At 40.4% G+C, this 14,540-nt stretch overlaps 1 protein-coding gene across 1 annotated transcript in view; it reads left to right on the top strand.

Moving 5' to 3' along the window:
• The window catches only part of AKAP10 (A-kinase anchoring protein 10), an 83,110-nt gene extending 69,765 nt beyond the window's left edge, over nucleotides 1-13,345 (top strand). The window contains exons 13-15 of the mRNA XM_015558374.1: nucleotides 2,772-2,824; nucleotides 3,716-3,811; nucleotides 13,299-13,345. Coding sequence (XP_015413860.1) covers nucleotides 2,772-2,824; nucleotides 3,716-3,811; nucleotides 13,299-13,304 — 155 coding nt within the window. The 3' untranslated portion in view covers nucleotides 13,305-13,345. The remainder of the gene's footprint in view (nucleotides 1-2,771; nucleotides 2,825-3,715; nucleotides 3,812-13,298) is intronic.
• The last annotated feature ends 1,195 nt before the right edge of the window (nucleotides 13,346-14,540 follow it).

Consider the following 14,540-nt stretch of genomic DNA (forward strand, 5'->3'; position numbering starts at 1 on the left):
GCGGGGCAGTGTCCCAGGGGATCAACAGGGTGGAGTGAGCAGTTATCGCTGTTCTCAGTCCTGCCCTCAGAGGCCCTGCTTCTCAGTGTCCCGGCAATTGCTGCAAGGTCCCCGTAAGAAAGCTGCCCTCAAGTTCCGACTGATGCCAGACAGTCCAGTTTCTCCCGTATGAGTCTGAGTCCCCAGAGACTCGCCCGGAACTGGAGCTCAGAGCTTGAGACTCCCTCCCGATTGAAAAAGACAACCATGTCCTCAGCCGCCAACCCTCTCCGCATGTGCCTTTGTACCTCTGTATTTTACTTCCGCACCTCCTCTGAGTCTCGGTATGCTTTTCTCTTTCCTTCTAGTTGTAGAATTTCCCCTCAGCCAGCCTTCCTGTGGTTCTGGATGATGTCCGTTCCGTCTTTTACTTGTATCTTTGAAGTGGTTGTGCGAGGCAGCAATCTCCGGTGTTTACCTATGCTTCCATCTTGGTTTCTCCGCAACTCCAGCTTTGGTTCAGAATACCATTTTGACAACAGTTTGCAATTTGGCTCCCCTTCTCCCTTCTTCTCCTTCTTTGCTGAGGGCTGCTGCAAAGAGTGTTCATTATTTGCCAGTCTGTAGGTTCAATTTGCAGTTTGTTTTTTTAAAAATATTTTTAATTGACTTTTTAGAGAGAGGATGGGAGAGGGATAGAAAGATCCATAAAAGAGAAACTTCATAGATCGGCTGCCTCCTGCACGCCCCCTACTGGGTATCAAGCCCCAAACCGGGACATGTGCCCTGACCGGGAATAGAACAGAAATTGAACTGGTGACCTCTTGCTTCCTGGATCGATGCTCAACCATTGAGCCACACTGGCCCGGCCAGTTTGGGTTTTGAAACCCTGATAATAGAGCACAGAGGACAGGGTTGAGATTGAGAAGGGTGTATCTCGGAGGCTTCTGAGAGTATGACAACTTTGCTTGTGGGGCAAGCAAGGTGCTTTGAAATGTGAAAGTGTGTCAAGAAGGAATTCTAATGGATGTTGTGAACGTGTGGTCCCTGGAGTGGCTGTTCCTGGTGTTGGATGCCGTGGCGGGAGAGGAAGCTGTCCTATACAGTGGCGCCTTGACTTACCAGTGTCCCGACTAACAAGTTTTTTGAGATACCAGTGGTCTCTTGGCCGATTTTTTGCATTGAGTTGATAGAGTAATTTGAGTTAACAAGCTCCTTAATGAGGTTGGTCTCGGAAGGAATTAAACTCGTAAGTCAAGGCCCCACTGTATTGCAAAAGCCCTTGCATGTCATATTGAGAAAACACAGTGTTTATTCACCTGCTCGCTATTGTCTGCTAAGCCCTTAGCTAAGTGGTCCCAGGTAGGCTTATGTCATACCTATGAGGGGTGTGTGGAATTTAAGAGACTGCATTTAAGGTAGAATTTGGTGACACACTTCATATGGAGAGTAAATGAGAGAGGTAGGTTGAGTTTTTAAACATGGGTTCCCTGGATGAACAATTATGTTAATTTTCAATAGAGGATTAAGTTAATTTCTGAGGTGGAGGATGAGAAAAAGTAGGTGGGAGACAGATGAGCTCCATTCATAACATGTTAAGTTTGGGATGCATTTAGGAGAATTTGTAAGCATGGGTTTGAAACCTAAGGACCAGTTTTAGTTATTGCATTTTGAAGGAAGGTAAACACACAGAAGGCGATGAGATGCCCCACCGAGCAAAGAGGGAGAAAGAAGGCTGGGAATGGGATCCTGGAGAGGCCCAGGTTAAAGAGGAGGGAATATGCAGAGGAGAGTCAGAGGTGTGGGGAGTAAAAGTAAAGGGGAGAGTGTTAGCAAGTAGGAGCTTGTCAACAGTGCGCCTGCGGGTGAGCCTGAAGAGAGGATGCATTGGGTAAGTGACAGCCATCTGAGACGCCAGGCAGAGCTTGTGATGCTGTGGCTCTGCTGACTCTGCTTGACCATAAAATTTAACTACACAGTATTCAAACTTTTAGCTAGAAATACAAATCATTAAGGGCAAAGAATCAGGTTTTGTATTTTTCATGAGTGCTATGTATAGTTCTATCCCAGTCCTTGAATTAATCAGGACCTTGCCTAAGAAATAATCTACCAATCACTTGGTTTAAGGCAAACTTAGGACTTGAACCTATTTGTATTAATGAAAGGGTAAGCTGTGTATTTCATTCATGGGGATAGAGGCAAACCTACTGCCTTGGTGATTTTTCAGCATCTGAGTACAGTTGGAGATAGGCTTGTGTGTCTGCTAGGAAGTTGAGGTGCACTGTGACTTGGACAGAGGATGACTATTTAAAACTCCGCTTACTCAGCTAATTTATACAGCTTGTAGCGAGCAGCATAATCTACACTTGAAGCCCTTTTGTATAGTAGCTGCTCAGGAAGGTTTGCTCACATAAACAAGTAGATTATATCTCCTAGATTCTTACCCAGAATTAAATCTAAGCCATGGTTTGCTTTTGCTCTTTTAGTTTGCTGCAAATCTAACACCACATGAAAGTTTCTTATATCAAATAGAAGAAAAATCCAGAACTCAGAAACAGGTTTTCAAAGGTTTTTCAAAGCATGATGTTTGACAGTTAAATACTCTATTATGGAGACATCATAATCAGTTTCTGTCAATAGTAGTATTCCTTAATGTTTTAGAGAAGATTGTACCCCCCCCCCCAAAAAAAAAATAGGATGTCCACCATGTCTGGAAGTAGCTTGTAACTAACAGCATTTTTAATGTCAAATTATGCATGAAATCTACATTCATCTTTGGCTTTGTTTACTAGGATCCATGTTCTCACAAGCTATGAAGAAATGGGTGCAAGGAAATACTGATGAGGTAAATTCTACTTTTAGTGTAAAGATTCCCGTTTGTAAGCAGCACCTTGTCTAATTAAGGTTTCAAGATTTCTCTTTCTTTAGTTGCCATGTTGAGCCAGCGTGGCACATCATTACTCCCTTATCCAGAACGTAACAAGAAAGGGTGGGCCTTCTTAACAACTCATAATTGCCTGGTGGAGGCTATGGAGGTATCTTCAGCCCAGAGATTCTGGCCACTGACAGATAACCTTGTAATTAAGTTTCTATCAAACAGCAGGCATCAGTAATCGGTGTAGACGCAAAAGCTTCCTTTCTCACTGTCATTTTTACTTTCAGGAATGGAGGCCTCCTTTTTGAATAGTAAAGTACATTGAGAGATGGGAGTAGAGAAAGAAAAATGTTTTTGTTTTGAGAACTAACATGAAGATTGTGTCATGTCAGGTACCGGTAGCTGATTTTGGACGACAATGAGTAGCATATTAATATATCATAGCCAGCCCTAACCGGTTTGGCTCAGTGGATAGAACATCAGCCTGCGGACTCAAGAGTCTCAGGTTTGATTCCGGTCAAGGGCATGTACCTTGGTTGCGGGCACATCCCCAGTAGGGAGTGCGCAGGAGGCAGCTGATCGATGTTTCTCTCTCATCGATGTTTCTAACTCTCTATTCCTCTCCCTTCCTCTCTGTAAAAAAATCAATAAAATATATTTTTTTAAAATTTATTTAAAAAAAAATATATATATATATATCTCATAGCCAGAGGGTGGCCCAGGTTCTTTCAGACATGGCAGTGTGCTTATCTAAACAGGTAGAAATTATATGCATATACAGTTGTGTTTAGAGCACTGAAATGTATGTCTTGATTCTTTCAATAAATAACTGTTATCAACAGTTTCAATTATTTCTTGTAGGCCCAAGAAGAGCTAGCTTGGAAGATTGCTAAGATGATAGTTAGTGACGTTATGCAGCAAGCGCAGTATGATCAGCCATTAGAGAAGTCTACGAAGGTAAGGATGGTTTTTGTTCTGATGTAGCTTGTTTAAAACTGAAAAGCGTTAGATTCCAGGTTCTATGTATTTTAAAAAAGACATAAAAGAGCCTCTGCTCTGCCTTTGAAGGATGAATTACTACAGGAATTACCCTCTCATCATAAACAACTAGAGAACTGGCAAACTAAATGAAACAACTATCTCCAGATATTGGGCAACAGGAAGGAGAGGGCTGTAGTCCTTAAAAGACGGATAACATTGAGGTGATCCATAGCTCACTTCTCAGAAGCAATTTCTAAAGTGCAGGTAGGGGAAAACCTAACAGAGTTCATAGTCTTGCTAAATGGACGAGTCATAAACTGAACTGGAGAGCCCAAGCCAGGGTGGTTAGAAGTCATAGAACAGGATACCAGAAAAGGAGCTACACAGAAAGAAGGCTCCAAAGATATTTAGAGAGGTCCCTTCAAGCCTTGGTTGTGTACATGTGTTGGGTGAAAATGTCCATGGCCAGGGAAAGAATACTGGAAATTAACATGCTAAACAACTCCTGGAACATGGGGCTAGGAATAGTTGACGTTCTTACTAACCGTTGTGGACAGATCTTGTAATACACAAGTCATTGGGTAGTGTCCTCGGAAACATGCCTTACTATCTGAGCTTATTTAGCTCTAGAATAAAGCACCTTAACCAAGCTTAAAAGCAGTTTTTGGAAGGATCAAACTGCTCTGTAACTAACAGCTGCATGCCAGAACAGAGGCCAACCCTCCTTAAATGAACAACAAAATTCAGCACTTAACAGTATAAAAATACAATGTCTGACATCCCATCAAAAATTACCAGGGCCCTGACCGGTTTGGCTCAGTGGATAGAGCGTCGGCCTGCGGACGCAAGGGTCCCGGGTTCGAGTCCGGTCAAGGGCATGTACCTTGGCTGCGGGCACATACCCAGTGGGGAGTGTGCAGGAGGCAGCTGATCGATGGCTCTCTCTCATCGATGTTTCTAACTATCTCTCTCCCTTCCTCTCTGTAAAAAATCAATAAAATATATTTTTTTAAAAATTGACAAAGGACCTGTTTCCAAAGGCGACATACACATGGTTAACAGGTACATGAATATCACTAATCATCGGGGAAATGCAAATTAATTACAACCACAGTGAGATACTACTTTACATCTGTTAGGATGGCACTGAAGAAAAAGACATGAGATAAGTGTTGGTGAGGATATAGAAAAGAGGAAACCCTTGTTCACTATTTGTGGAAATGTAAATTGGTACAGCCACTTGGAGGTTCCTCAAATAATTAAAAATAAAACTACCACATGATCCAGCAATCCCCCCTCTAGAAATATATTTGAGGATATCTTGAAGAGGTATCTGCACCTCCATGTTCATTTCAGCATTATTCACAATAGCCAAGATATGGAAATAATCCAAGTGTTCATCAACAGATGAATGGGCCAAGAAAATATGTGCGTGTGTGTAATGGCATATTATTCAGCCAAAACAAGGAATGAAATCCTGCCATTTGTTAGAATGTGAATGGATGTTAAGGACATTATGCTAAATGGAACAGTCAGATGGAGAAAGAAATGCTGTGTGATTTTACTTTCATGGAATCTAAAAAGTTGAACTCAGCCCTGGCCTGTTTGGCTCAGTGGATAGAGCGTCGGCCTGCGGACTGAAGGGTCCCAGGTTCGATTCCGGTCAAGGGCATGTACCTGGGTTGCGGGCACATACCCAGTGGGGGGTGTGCGAGAGGCAGCTGATTGATGTTTCTCTCTCATCAGTGTTTCTAACTTTCTGTCCCTCTCCCTTCCTCTCTGTAAAAAGTCAATAAAATATATTTTAAATAAATAAATAAATAAAAATAAAAAGTTGAACTCATAGAAACAGAGTAGAATGGTGGTTATCAGGTGCTGAGGGTTTGAGGAAATGGAGAAACATTTGCCAAAGAGTACAGCCGTCTAGTTAGTTATAGGAGGAATTTGTTCAGGGGATCTAATGCACACCATGGTGACTATAGGTAACAGTTTTGTATTATATACTTGGTTGCGTATAGAGTAGATCTTAAATATTCTCACTATTTAAAAAAATAATTATGGCCCGGCCAGCGAGGCTCAGTGGTTGAGCGTCGACCTATGAACCAGGAAGTCACAGTTAAACTCCCGGTCAGGACACATGCCCAGTTTGCAGGCTTCATCCCCAGTGTGGGGCCTGCAGGAGGCAGCCAGTCAATGATTCTTACCATTAATGTTTTTTTTTCTCTCTCTCTCTTTCTCTCTCGCCCTCTTCCTTCCTCTCTAAAATCAATTTTAAAAAATATATATTTTTAAAAAGCAGATTCTATATTTTAAAAATAATAATTATGTAAGGTGATAAATATAATAACTAATCTTATTGTGGTAATCATTTTGCATTACATATGTGTATCAAATCATGTTACATGCCTTAAATTTACATGATATCAGTCAAATTGCAGGGGCAGGGAGATAAAAGGAATTGAATTTGTAGTTAAAAACCTTTTCACAAAGAAAACTCCAGGCCTAGATAGAATTTAAAGAAGAAATAGTACCAATTCTAGACAGACTTCCAGAAAATTAAAGAGGTAATATTTTTTAGTACATTTAATGAGGCCAGTATTACCGTAACACCAAACATCAAAGACATTACAAGAAAAGAAACTATAGATTAATATACCTCATGAACATACATGTAAAATCCTTAACAAATATAAGGAAATACATCAGAAATATATAAAAAGGATAGTACATTTCAGGAAAGCAAGGTTGTTTTGATATTTGAAAATCAGTTATAGTAATTCATCATAAAAACAAAAACATGATCATCTCCATCAGTGGTTCTCAACCTTCCTAATGCTGAGACCCTTTAATACAGTTCCTCATGTTGTGGTGACCGCCAACCATAAAATTATTTTCGTTGCTACTTCATAACTGTAATTTTGCTACTGTTATGAATCGTAATGTAAATATCTGATATGCAGGATGTATTTTCATTGTTCGCGACCCACAGGTTGAGAACCGCTGCAATAGACGCAGAAAAAAATTGACAAAAATCAACAGTCATTGATTACAAAATTATAAGGAAACAAGGAACAGAAAGGAACTTCCTAAAACTGATTAAACTGACAGCTAAAATCATATTAATGGAAAAGACTGAATGCTTCTATTTTTTTTTAAATCTTAATTGTTGAAAGTAGTACATACATCCCCTTTTCCCCCCATAACTCCTTCTGGCCTGTCCCAGACCTTCACTACCCTATTGTCTGTGTCCGTGGGTTATGCATATATGCATACAAATGAATGCTGCTTTTTAAGCAGGAAGAAGGCAAAGATGTCCATTTTAAAACATTTGCAGTGGAGATCCTAGCCAGTGCAAGAAGGCATATTGATCATAAAGGAAGGACTAAAACTGGCTGTCTTTGCAGAAGGCATCATTATTTCTTTAGAAACTCCTCAGGCTGCTTTATCCAATATGGTAGTGACTGAGGAGCCATGTATGAATGATACAGAACATTACAGAAAGTTCTGTTGGACAGTAGTGTCTTAAGTAATCTACAAGCTATTACAACTACTAAGTTTAGCAATGCTGCATTATATAAGGTTAATATACAAAAATGAATTGTATTTCTATAGACTAGCAATTAACAATTGGACATTGAAAATTTAAAAACAATACAGTCTATAGTAGCATTGGAAACCATCAAATTCTTAGGAATATGTTTAACAAAATATGTATAAGATTTGTACAATATAAACTATAAAACAACTGAGCCAAATTAAAGATTCAAATGAAAATATCATGTTTGTGAATCAAAAGTATGTGACTAAGGTGTTATTTCTCCCGATGATGATGATGATTGAGGTATAATAGACATATAATACTAGCTTCAGGTATACAGCATATTGATTCAATATTTGTTTGCATTGGGAAATGATCCCCACAATAAGTCTACTTAATTCACCATACACAGTTACAATTGTTTTTGTAATGAGAGCTTTGAAGATCTCTTAGCAACTTTCAAATACACAATACAATATTATTAATTATAGTTACTATGTTGTACATTATTCAAGACTAGAGGCCTGGTGCACAAAATTCTTGAACAGGTAGAGTCCCTTAGGCCTGGCCTGGGATCAGGCTGATCGAGGCCTTCCTTCCCCAGCTGCCGGCTGCTGACCAGAGCCTTCCTTTAGTCCGCACCGCCCCCTGGTGGTCAGCACATGTCATAGTGAGTGGTTGAACTTCCAAGGGGACAATTTGTATATTAGCTTTTATTAAATAGGATTACTAATAGATTCAGTGTTCCAGCAGGCTTTTTTTTTTAAAATATATTTTATTGATTTTTTACAGAGAGGAAGGGAGAGAGATAGAGAGTTAGAAGTATCGATGGGAGAGAAACATCGATCAGCTGCCTCCTGCACATCTCCTACTGGGGATGTGCCCACAACCCAGGTACATGCCCTTGACCGGAATCGAACCCGGGACCCTTCAGTCCGCAGGCCGACGCTCTATCCACTGAGCCAAACCGGTTTCGGCAGGCTTTTTTTTATAGACATTGACAAGATCATTATAATATTTATTGGGAGATGTAAATGAACTAAAATAACAAAAAAAAAGTTGTGAAAAAGGAGCACAAAATTGTAAGACTAACACTGCTTGGCTTTATACGTATTGTAAAGCTACACAATCAAGGTGGTGTAATATTACATAGGGGTAGACAAAGATTGTTGAACAAATAGGGTGCAGAAGCAGACCCTAATTATGAAGTCAATTGATTTTTTATATACAGGGTGAGGCAAAAGTAGGTTTACAGTTGTGAGTGCACGAAACAAAGTTTATTCTTGTATTACTATGAATTGTATTATTTTCCATACCAACAACTGTGAACTTCCTTTTGCCCTGTATGTGCCAAGGTAATTCAATGAGAAAAATAATGTCTTTTTAGTTTACAGTATAAAAACAACTAGATATACATATGAAGAAGGGAGGAGAAAATGAGTCTTATTCCTTACAGCATATACAAAATCAACCCCAAATGGATCATAGACTTAAATGTAAGAACTAAAACTATAAAACTTATAGGAGAAAGTCTTTGTGGTTTAAGTTAGGCAAATTTCTTAGTTCATACAAAGCATGAGATATATAAGAGAAAAACTGATAAACTGAACTTCATCAAAACTAAAAACTACTCATTAAAAGACATTTTGAAGAAAATGAAAAGGCAAATTATGAACTGGGAGAAGATATTTGCCAAACATCCTTCTGATAAAGGAATTGTATCCAAAATAATATAAAGAACTTTTAAACTCATTAAGAAGAGCAACAATCTGACGGGTTTTTTTAATGGTCAAAGATAACAACAGACATTACACACAGATATACAGATGGCCAATATTCACATGCAAAGAGCTATCTCAACATCATTAGTCATTAGAGAAATGCAAGGTAAAGTCAGTGATATACAGCTACATACCCAATAGAATGGCTAAAATTAAAAAGACTGACAGTATCATGTGTTTGCAAGGTTGTAAAGCAATTTGAACTTCAGTTTGAACTGGTGGGAATGTAAAATGCTACAGCCGCTTTGAAAAACCATTTGGTAGTTTCTTAATAAGTGAAACATAAGCTACGCAGGTTTCCTTAGGGAGCTAAGTTCTTTATTGTTGGACTGATGATATTCCTCCATGAAAACTGTACCGGTCTCCTGCCCGGAGGACAAAGAGCAGACTGCTAATGTCATGTTCCGGGAGCCGCGTGGGAAAAAGCGAGAGAAGGCTCAGTGTTCATTATTTATACCCCCTCCCCCAGTTGCTCTCTTTTCAGCATAGCGCCCTTGTCCTCGGTCTTGCCTAATATACAACCCTAGATTTTAATCTGCTCAGGGGCGCAGTCTCAGATGATTCTGCCCGTGCTGGTTTTCGGGCTGATCAGGAGGGTGGAATAGCTGTAGGGCGTTAATTTCTAAAACCAGGCTTTTAAGAAACCCCTATGTTTGTGTCCACCTCCTCCCTTCACCATAAGCACTGGTGACACCAATCACCGGGCTGTGAGGAGCTCCGGGTGTAAATCAGGTTGCTTCCCAGCTTTTTTCCCTTTTCTGTTACACTCCACTTGCTTCCAGCTTTTGCAGCTTTGTTGTTGTTTCCTCTCCTGTCAGTATTTTCGTTCATCTGAAGTAGTGTGGTATTTTAATAGTGCTGTTTTAAGAAGGAGTGAATTGAATGGGCGTGATTAGGGAATTCTGACTTGCCAGGAGGTAATACTCTTTCTCTATAGCTTCACCAGCTAGTTCTAGCTTTGCTCACAAGAGCCACACAAGTAACCTTTAGAAAATTGAAGACAGCCACTTAGTTCCCTCCCAGTCTGTTCTTCAAGCCAAACATCCTCAGTTCAACCTTCAACATGTTGCTTTCTCTAACTTCAGTTGAGTCACAAAAACTTAATGTGATAGGAGAATTTCTCATCATATTTTTGTGACATCATTAAACTCCTCTATCATTTACATTACCAAAAATTAAGAATCATTAAATATGTTCAAATAACATCCCATATAACCCTCAATAGTTTGGAGGGCTTGCATTTAGATTTAGGTCCAATACCACTTTTTCCTTGTTAACTTTCTAGCCAACTTGTCACTCTAAGAACTGTCATTAACAGAGCTTGATTTAATTTTGTTAACTTTAATTTTTTAATTACAGTTGATATACAGAGCTTGGTTTAATTTTTATATTTTTACTGAGCTGATTCTTGCCAAAGCTCTGTTCAGTTTTGCAGACTCTATCTTCTTTTCTTCGTGAGGGTGATAATTTTTGTCTATATTTAATGTTATTGGCTCCATCAAACCTAGAATAGCAGAGAGCAAGATAAGGTGTATTAAGAAGTGCAAGGTAGTTGTTTTTGTGATTCCCCATTATGTTGGTGGTCAAATGTTTGTGAACATGAAAATGTTTTTTAGAAACTATTTTGGACCCTGGCAGGTGTGGCTCCGTTGGTTGGGCATTGTCCCGTGCACTGAAAGGTTGCTGGCTGGATCCCCAATTGGGCACATGCGCAGGTGGGAGGCATGCAGGAGGCAGCCAATCAGTGTTTCACTCTCACATCTATGTTTCTCTCTTCCTCCATCTCTCTTCATCTCTCTCTAAAAATACAGTCAAACCTTGGTTTTTTAATATCTCCCATCTCAAACAATGCGTTCTCAACCAAGTTGTTCACGTGGAAAAAATGTCTCAGTTACTGAAAGAGCTTGGTTTTCTGCAGCCCTTTCTGGCTGATACATCAGCATGACAAAAAGCGTCTCTCAAGCCACAACAAAGGAGAGAATGTGCTAGTATGAGTCCGTTTACCATAACATCTCAGGAAATTGTGCTGTGAATATTTTTGTGGGTTTGTTGTTGTTGTTGCTAGAGAAATGAGAACAATTTTAAAACATAGGCCATCAAGAGTGCTAATGTTGCTAAGGTGTGAAGGAAACAATGATCACAAGCAAATAGAGAGGTAGCTAAACGATTGTTGAGCCCTAGCTGGTTTGGCTCAGAGGATAGAGCATCAGCCTGCGGACTAAAGGGTCCCAGGTTCAATTCCGGTCAAGGGCACATGCCCGGGTTGTGGGCTCGATCCCCAGTGTGGGGCGTGCAGGAGACAGCTGATCAATAATTTTCTCTAATCATTGATGTTTCTATCTCACTCTCCTCCCTTTCTCTCTAAAATCAATAAAAATATATTTAAAAAACAAAACTGTTATTGATTTGGATAAATGAAAAGCAGGTAGCCAGTGACAGCAAGAGAAGAAGCCACCTGCTGAGTCATGAAAGATACTCCTGGAATGAGTGCTGGAAGTGATTCCTTTAAGCAGCGGTTCTCAACCTTCCTGATGCCGCGACCCTTTAATACAGGTCCTCATGTTGTGGTGACCCCCAACCATAAAATTATTTTCATTGCTACTTCATAACTGTAATTTTGCTACTGTTATGCATCGTAATGTAAGTATCTGAAATGCAGGATGTATTTTCATTGTTACAAATTGAACATAATTAAAGCATAGTGATTAATCACAAAAACAATATGTAATTATATATGTTTTCCGATGGTCTTAGGCGACCCCTGTGAAAGGGTCATTCAACCCCCAAAGGGGTCGCGACCCACAGGTTGAGAACCGCTGCTTTAAGGCTAGTAAGGGTGGTTCGATAAATTAAAAAATGAAGTGTTTGTTTATAGATTAAATAGTGCATTAGACTTTTACTGTATATAAAAAAGGTTAAAACAGAATTGTTTGGAGGTCTGGAACGAATTAATTGACATTATTTCTAACGGGGAAAAATGGTTTTGTTTTTGAACAAATCACTTCTTGAACAGCCTTCCAGAACAAATTAAGATCAAGAACTGAGATTCCACTGTATTGAAAAAAGAAAATAAACCATTTTGGAAAGCAGATGTATAAAATTAGGCTTTTCATTCGAGGTATATTCAGATGTTATTACCATGTGCTTTCATGTTTAAGGTGCACAGATATATTTTGCAGTATTGGGTGTTTTAGGCTTGCTGGGCCTTCTCGTTGGCCGGCCTCTCGGGACCAGCAGTGACTGGTGTGGGAAAGCATGAAGCCAGCAGCACTGGCTCACCAGGAGCACGTTTTAGTCAGTACGTGTGACCTTTTGCAAATGACTGTCCTTTTCCAGTCTCTTATTTTCTTACCAGAAATCAGAGAAATTGGACAAGAAAAATCTCTTAAGATCCCCTTCTCTCATTCCATGATTTTATGAACGTGAGAAGTCCTCTTTATCCTGTGTTGCTACCTCTCTGCTTTGAATCTGCTACTCTGCATTTGCCTGAAGAGTACTTGGCATTGAACATAAACTGCCTTACAAGCATTACTGAATTGTTTCCTGTGTGGATGTCCCATCTCACAAATAACACGGACCATGATGTCTTCTGTGATGTTTGTCTCCTCCCAGTCCTGCGAGCAAACAGGCACTCGGCCTCACGAGTGTGGTCATTTTTTCTTCCGGGGGCATTTGACTTTCATATCGTGGTTCTTCCTTCACTTAATGAATCCGCTGAGCGCGGACATTTAGGTTGTTTTGGGTTTTTCCCTGTTACAAACAATATTCTAATGAGAGTCTGTATATGTAAGTCCTTGCCCTCTCTTAGGAGTATGCTGTTGGGTTCATTCCTAGAGGCAGAATTAGTCTGTCAGGAAGTAGATATTTTGTTCTAATATCTATTGCCAGAACGGAAAGATAAAAGCAATTCTGGGTGCCAGCCCTTGTTATGTAGTAACCTTAGGATAAGTTACTTAACCTCTTTAAACTTTCATTCACACATTTGTAAATAAAGATAATTGTAGTGTTTTACCTCACGGGTGGTAGTCGGAACTGGTGTGTAGTAACCTTCACTAAGTGCTGGTTCCCTTCTTCCTTAGTCTGTAATATCCTGTATCCCTGGTTATAGAAACGTACCTGACCTTTTTCTTTTTCTTTTTTTCAGCTATGACTCAATCCCTGAGATAAAGGAAATCTGCTTTTGAAAAATAAGAACGTTTTTCCTTTGGTTGGATTTCTGACACAGCCAATGAAAACAGAGCTCTGTTTCCTTTCTCTGATGTATCAGCTGTTGTTCCCAGCAAGAGTGGCAGACAATCCTGGACTTCCACCATCAGCAGAGTGACACGTAGACGTATTTGCTGCACAAGATGTTCACAAGCGAAAGTCATAAAGAGACAAAGTGGTATTGTTTACATTACTAGAAAATTAGTAGTTTTCTAATGGCAATAACCCATTTATGAGAGAGTTTTAGTCCACTGGGACAGACAGGGACCACCTACTGTGGCAGGCAGGGAAGTGTAGAGCTGATAGTGGATGCACATTCTGTAGTGGTCGCCCACCCTTAACGGCATCGTAAAGTGGGTACCAGAGGTGCTTTGCTTTGGCCTCTTGAAACAAGTGGTAGTCGGCCCCTCCGAGCGGGCCGGGCAGCTGGGGTGGCGGTGCGGTGCTCAGACCCTGTTCCTCAGTGGCACGGGGCGAGGCTCACTGTGTAGTCTGCCTGCACAAAGGCATTGGTTTGGAAGGAAGCTGATATGTCACAGGTCAAGTCCAAGTGACATTGTCCTTCTTTTTGGCAACACTATCCAATTTTCACATTTTCATGGCTCCTGAGATGCAGTATACTTACAGCCGGTCTCTCCCCTGCTAGCCACAGGGCGAATCTCCTGTGCTGCTAGCATTAGGACTTCTCCGCGGGAGTTCTGTGCTCCAGGTCATCTAACTTCCCTTCAGAAAACATCATAACGGTCACTCCAGTGTCCCCCTGTGGGACCTTGAGCAATTTTTATTGCTGGATTGTATGTTGTTGTTTTTTAAGAAGGTGAGAGGGCAGGGTCTGGGGGGGAGGAAAAGCACTCACTTTTAATTGTCTCCTCTTTCTTTGCTCTGAGCTGGAAAGTATGCAGTGGGTGGCCTCCCTCCTGCCTGTCTCTAGGACAGTAAGAGACTGCCTCACTGCACTTCTGCTCCGTTAGCTCCTGGGTCTGCTGATGGGCTGCCACATTGGCGAATGCACTCCGCTGGCCAGGCGATGCAGTGGTTCCCACCACATAAGACTGTCTGAGAGGAAAGAAAAACACACACAAAAAAAAGATTTAAAAAGTATATATAAATATATGTAATTATTAATCACCTCTGTCCTTGAGAAAGTCTTGAATGAATAGAGAATTTATTCCACTGCAAT

The sequence above is a fragment of the Myotis davidii genome, unplaced genomic scaffold (genome assembly GCF_000327345.1).
Source record: "Myotis davidii unplaced genomic scaffold, ASM32734v1 scaffold129, whole genome shotgun sequence".
Classification (NCBI taxonomy): Eukaryota; Metazoa; Chordata; class Mammalia; order Chiroptera; family Vespertilionidae; genus Myotis; species Myotis davidii.